We start from the raw sequence: 5671 nt of genomic DNA, 5'->3' as shown, positions 1-5671 counted from the left end.
AGAGATGTGTTGCCGAGCAAAAGCTCCATGCCTTGGCGCCAACGACGGCGACACCCGTGGGTGCCGTGCTTTTTCTGAAGACGTCGTTGTGGTTCTTCTCCTCGTGTCAGGGCTCCGTTGAAGACCTTTGTCCGATGGACTCGATGGCGGCAACGGCGCTCTACATCGTTTCCCCTCTTAGGGCATTGTCGTAGAGTCTAGGTATGTTCAGTCGTAGTGTGAGGGTGTTTAGCTCGCTTGGTGCGTGCTACCGGTAGCGTCGCGTGCATTCTACGTGTGTCGGGTATCTCAAGATGGGGTGTGTAAGAGGACTATCTCATCATCTTGTATCATTCGACCGTGTACTACTGTGCTTGTTGCTTTATTTATAAAGCGGGGCAAAAGCCTGTTTTGAGAACTAGGCTCTTGGGCGGCAATATTTCCCTTGCAATATGCATGCTCGAGGATACGGCAAAAAAATCTGAATAGCTTTTTTTGGATGAATGCAAATATGATGTATCTTTTTATCATATTTTTTATAGTACTTTCTTCGTTTTTAAATATAAGTTTTTTTAGAGGTTCCAATAAAAGAATACAAATGGATGTATATAGGCATACTTTAAAATATACATTCATTTATTTTGTTTAGTATATAATCTCTATTAAAATCTCTTAAAAGACTTATATTTAGGAATGGAATGAGTGAATACTACGTACCCCTTAGTAGTACATTTTGTATTTTTTGCAAGTGAAGTGTATCTCCACAAGACCACAACCGATGAACTGACTAACTGTACTGGCGTCGTCGCGAGTCCTTGTTCGATGAATCTGGACGAGAAAGAAGGGCTCAAAATCTGCGTGGGCTCCCGCGGGTGCGCCTAGCGAATACACCGCGTAACAAAAACTTGTAGGCCCAATTGAATTCCTCAAGATTTTTCTCGCCCTTTTCCAGCCTTCGCTTCCTCTATAAATAGTCTTGGCATCGACGCCATTCTACCCCCTCTTTCCTCGCCTCCCTCTCCTCGCGTATTGCTCGACTCCCCACCTCTCGCACTCAATCCAGGTCCCTTTCCTACGTTAAGGTGTGTGCATGTTCTTCTTCCCCTACCCATTCAGTCGCCTAGTTTACTTGTTCGCATGCAATGCTCAGTTTACTTGTTCTCTCTCTCTGCATCTCCCTATGAAATTTGCCTGATGACTGTATGATGGTTGCAAATTTGCTAGGGGACCAGAGCTGACCCCCTTCTCTTGCCATTGTTTCTTGTTTACTGAATCCTTTCCCCCCTAGACTGATTTGCATATTTTTATTAGCGTTTAGCAGTGTGTATATGGCGCGAGGTTCTGTTAATTATTTTGTTTCTTATAAATCTTCCGCTGAGGATTTGGTCGTCGCGAAGAAGGTTGAATTACCGAACTGATTAGTCAAGTCAAATGTTTCAAACTTGGCCTTTTCCCACGAACCTGCTGTAGCCTGACGTTCTCATGCTTCCATCATACTCGTAATTCATAGCTTAGTTCTTATGCTTCCGTCATGGCTTGTAGGGGCACAGCACGATTGCTCTTCTCATATTCCGGCCAAAGGCAATTTAATGCCGCTCAATTTAACTTGCGTACAAAATATGGATTGGTTAGGTTTACCTACCGTTCTTAAGTTCAGAAGGAGAAACAGAAACAGAAACACTCACCATTAACACCTGGGCCAGAGCACACATGGCATCAGTGATTAGGCCGGCATATCATTGCACATGTTTATGTTCTTTCAGGAAAATGTTAATACTACAAGGTTAACTAACCATAGTTAAGGCTAACCCCATTCTCGAAAAATAATACTCCCTCCATCCCAAAATAAGCGTCTCAAGGTTAGTACAACTTTGTATTAAAGTAAGTACAAAGTTAAGACACTTATTTTGAGACGGAGAGAGTAATAGTTAAGGCTAACCCAGCTATCTATCTGCAAGTTTTTTACTTTGACATTTTCCTTTTCCTCCTGCTTTTTCTGGATGTTGTTTTCCTCCTCCACTCGTGACAAGGACACATATTTAACATGGCTTGACACTTGATCCATGTGTAGTTGTCGACGTCATGGAAGTAACTAGTCTAATGTTTGATCTTTCCGGGTAACTGAAAATACCCTGTTCTTGATTCATGCAGTGACACTTTCTGAACATCGGAGTTTTTCCGGAAAGGAGGTTGAAACCCCGGCCTTTGCATCATTCTGAAAATTGGAGTTAACGGAGCTGGCTTTGTATGGCTTTTCATATGCAAGAATCCAGTCTTGTGATATAGATGTGTCATCTCTCTCAGCATGACAAGGTACAGATCATCCTGAATTACCTCCCCTTTTCTCATGGAGCAGACGCCCTTTCCCTAACGCTACCCTACCTTCTCTCATCAGTTCTTAGGTATTCTGCTGTTGATGAACTTCCTCCACACCTGCAGCGACAAGAAAACGCTGAAGAAGTGGTTCTTCATCGACAAGACAGTGGGCTAAGCAAATCCAGCTGAAAGAGAGACGACCACCGTACTGACCCCATTTTCTCTTCGTCCGGCCCGATGGATTTGAGCAACAGCTCACCGGTCATCACCGACCCGATAGGAATGAGCCAGTCGTTGATGGGCGTGCTGCCTTCCAAAATGATGCCATTTTCAGTCAGGCCCGGAGGTTACTCCGGCGCTGGTGGCGCCGGGGTAAACGTCAGCAGGCGCAAGATCGAGGAGGTCCTCGTGAGCGGGCTGCTGGATGCGATGAAATCCTCGTCGCCGCGTAAGAAGCACAACGTGGTCTTCGGCCAGGAAGACCTTCCTGAAGAAGATCCTGCCTACAGTGCATGGATGGTATGATTTTCCATGATTCAGTTTTGGGTGACGCAGCAAGAAGCAGTACTAGCTAGTATATATGCCTCTTCTGAAGAAAGGCTTCGTTACATACATGTGTCTTGTGCTGTAGGCAAAATGCCCTTCTGCTCTGGCATCCTTCAAGCAGATCGTAGCGAGTGCACAAGGCAAGAAGATTGCGGTGTTCTTGGACTATGATGGCACGCTGTCGCCGATCGTCGACGACCCTGAAAAGGCCGTCATGTCCCCTGTGGTAAATCAGAATAACCTGCTTAAACTAGTACTAACGTTTCTTGGTTATCAACAAATGGGCACCTGCTTATAGTTGTCCCCCCAAAAATTTCTCCTTAGATGAGAGCTGCTGTGAGAAACGTTGCCAAGCACTTCCCCGCCGCCATCGTCAGCGGAAGGTCCCGGAAGAAGGTATTGATAACTATGCTAACTGTTTGCACGTGTCACTGTACTGATATCAGAATCCTCCCTAGTGATATGCAGTTATATGCCTGATTCATTTGATATATGCATGTTTGATATCAGAATCCTGGTGATATGCAATTAATGCCTGATTAATTTGATGGTTTTATTCTAATTTATGCAGGTTCTTGAATTCGTAAAACTCAAGGAGCTCTGTTATGCTGGAAGTCATGGGATGGACATAATGACATCTTCAGCACATTATGAACACAATGCTGAAAAGGTGAGCATGTCCTGCTCATCCATTTCAGGGATGATAAAATCCACTGTCTTATGTGCGCGATACTCACGGTTGTTTAACTCTACTTGTAGGGCAAAGAAGCTAACATCTTCCAACCTGCTCGCGATTTTCTGCCTATGATCGACGAGGTGCGCTTCTTCTTATTTAACTGTGATGAAGCTGACAAACTGTAATACTTTAGTCGACTGGACAACTGAAACTTCAGAAAATGACAGGGATTCAATTCATGCAAAGTTCAGTGATTCTTGTGTTGTATTGTATTAATGGGTATTTTTCGCAACAGGTTTCCAAGGCCCTCCTGGAAGTCACGAGCGGAATCGAAGGCGCGAGCGTTGAGGACAACAAGTTCTGCGTGTCTGTTCATTACCGCAACGTAGACGAGAAGGTAAAAACCCTGTGCCTCAAATCTCTTTTGCCTCCTCTCTGGGTCTCTCCTTCCATGGACGGCATACACCTGCAGATTCGCCTGACAGTTTTTCTTGGTTGCTGCTCGCAGGACTGGGAGCTGGTCGCACGGCTCGTAAACGAGGTGCTGGAGGACTTCCCCCGTCTCAAAGTGACCAACGGACGAATGGTTTTAGAGGTTCGTCCGGTGATCGACTGGGACAAGGGGAAGGCCGTGGAGTTCCTGCTTCAGTCGCTCGGGCTGAGCGACTGCGAGAACGTGATTCCCATCTACATCGGAGACGACCGCACCGACGAAGACGCGTTCAAGGTTTCCATTTCTTTCTCTGGAGAAAATTTTGGCAGTTCTTCTTGTGCAGTCCTTTGGCATCTTTGGTCCGCCTGTAAACTGTAAGCTCATGGTATTTTTTTCCCTTGGTTTGATCAGGTGCTTCGGGAGAGGAACTGCGGATACGGGATACTGGTCTCGCAGGCGCCCAAGGAAACCGAAGCCTTCTACTCGCTCAGGGACCCGTCTGAAGTAAAGATCTTCGTGTAGTTCTTTTTCTCTGCTCCTGCTGGTTCTGTTCAACGATAGATTCCTAATCGTTTGCTTCTCGTGCAGGTGATGGAGTTCCTGAATTCCTTGGTGAGGTGGAAGAAGCACTCGCTATGAACAAACAGGAGATGACAGTAGTTTCCGAGGCGACAGTTTTACAGCGCTGGAAACCGTAGCTAGGATCGAGTGATGTTGCTGTGTCCCCTGTTAATTCGTTTAGGTCGATTGATATTCTTGTACTGCTAGTCATGTTCTTTACCACTGAGAAATTTGATCGGTGGCTGTGTTGGTCTCTTGACATTGTAATTCGCAAGCAAGATAGACCTTTTTTCCTGGCGTTCAATGCTGATAAATAAACTGGAACCTCACTTTTTCTTGCCGTTTTTCCCTGTTCGTATTGTGTTTTTTTAGTGAATTCCAGTTTCTACTCACTAATGCAATTTTGTTAACAGTTTTGACACTAATTATCGCTCATCCATCTTCCTGAAATTGCATGCGCCCCTAATAATCATTTTGTTCTACTTAGTATAAGAACGTATATACTCATATGATGTTATCTGCCTAAAAGAGTTTCTACATCATTCATTTCTATAGTATTTTCGGAGTTATCAAAGATGGACGGCTCATTTGATGAACAAGTGAAGCTCCTACATGATTATTTTAGTGCCATCATCGATCCGTCATCTTTCGTGCTCGTGCGTGTTGCCACGCACGTGGTGCATACTGTTAAATGTTGTCATGATGTTATCATAAAAAAAATGCTGTCATGATGTACACGTTTTGTAGACCCGATCATGGCAAGCACTTGATCTTATTAAGAGCGTGTTCAGATTCACTCGGCTCCATAGCTCTGCTCCTGAAACGGATGGAGCGGTGCCGAACACTACTAATCTGCAGTGTCAAAATAGTGGAGTGGAGCAGATTGTAGTTCAATCCGACAGAGTTGCTAAAACTTAACTCCACGTTTTACTCCCTCGCTTCTCGTGCAAAACTTACCGGTTCACTCGATCCAATATTCTCGCTTGCCCGCAACAACTACCTGAACCTCACACCCCGTCGTGTAGAGAGTGGAGTTAGTTGGCGAACGTGATATCTACTCCCAATTTTGGGGGAGGAGCCAACAATCTAGTAGCAGGGAGCGGAGTCAAGGATTTGAAGGAGTGGAGGAAATCCGTACACGCTCTAACTCTTGAGGTTCA

General features: G+C 45.1%; 1 protein-coding gene across 2 annotated transcripts; it reads left to right on the top strand.

The window, feature by feature from the left end:
* Positions 1-971: 971 nt before the first annotated feature.
* LOC123404368 (probable trehalose-phosphate phosphatase 1) lies at positions 972-4852 on the top strand. Of its 2 annotated transcripts, none has more exons than XM_045098286.1 (11): positions 972-1061; positions 2131-2292; positions 2419-2814; positions 2927-3067; positions 3166-3237; positions 3413-3511; positions 3601-3657; positions 3813-3914; positions 4026-4244; positions 4362-4454; positions 4539-4852. In XM_045098286.1, exons 3-11 carry the CDS (start codon positions 2533-2535, stop codon positions 4587-4589), a joined length of 1116 nt encoding a protein of 371 aa, XP_044954221.1. In that variant the 5' UTR covers positions 972-1061; positions 2131-2292; positions 2419-2532; the 3' UTR covers positions 4590-4852. The 2 variants fall into 2 exon arrangements, with proteins under 2 accessions (XP_044954221.1, XP_044954220.1); XM_045098285.1 differs by having other exon boundaries at positions 2375-2814.
* The last annotated feature ends 819 nt before the right edge of the window (positions 4853-5671 follow it).

This window comes from Hordeum vulgare, chromosome 6H, assembly GCF_904849725.1.
Source record: "Hordeum vulgare subsp. vulgare chromosome 6H, MorexV3_pseudomolecules_assembly, whole genome shotgun sequence".
In the NCBI taxonomy this organism is placed as follows: Eukaryota; Viridiplantae; Streptophyta; class Magnoliopsida; order Poales; family Poaceae; genus Hordeum; species Hordeum vulgare.
The sequence above is the reverse complement of the archived record's forward strand: the minus strand, read 5'-3'. Positions and strand labels throughout refer to the sequence as shown.

What these genes read in the sequence shown, in the direction of transcription:
- LOC123404368 (XM_045098286.1), top strand. Translation starts at nt 2,533, where the DNA reads ATGGATTTGAGCAACAGCTCACCGGTCATCACCGACCCGATAGGAATG. An exon ending in CCGACGAAGACGCGTTCAAG is followed by an intron (nt 4,245 to 4,361) that starts GTTTCCATTTCT and finishes TGGTTTGATCAG; the next exon opens with GTGCTTCGGGAGAGGAACTG. An exon ending in CGCTCAGGGACCCGTCTGAA is followed by an intron (nt 4,455 to 4,538) that starts GTAAAGATCTTC and finishes CTTCTCGTGCAG; the next exon opens with GTGATGGAGTTCCTGAATTC.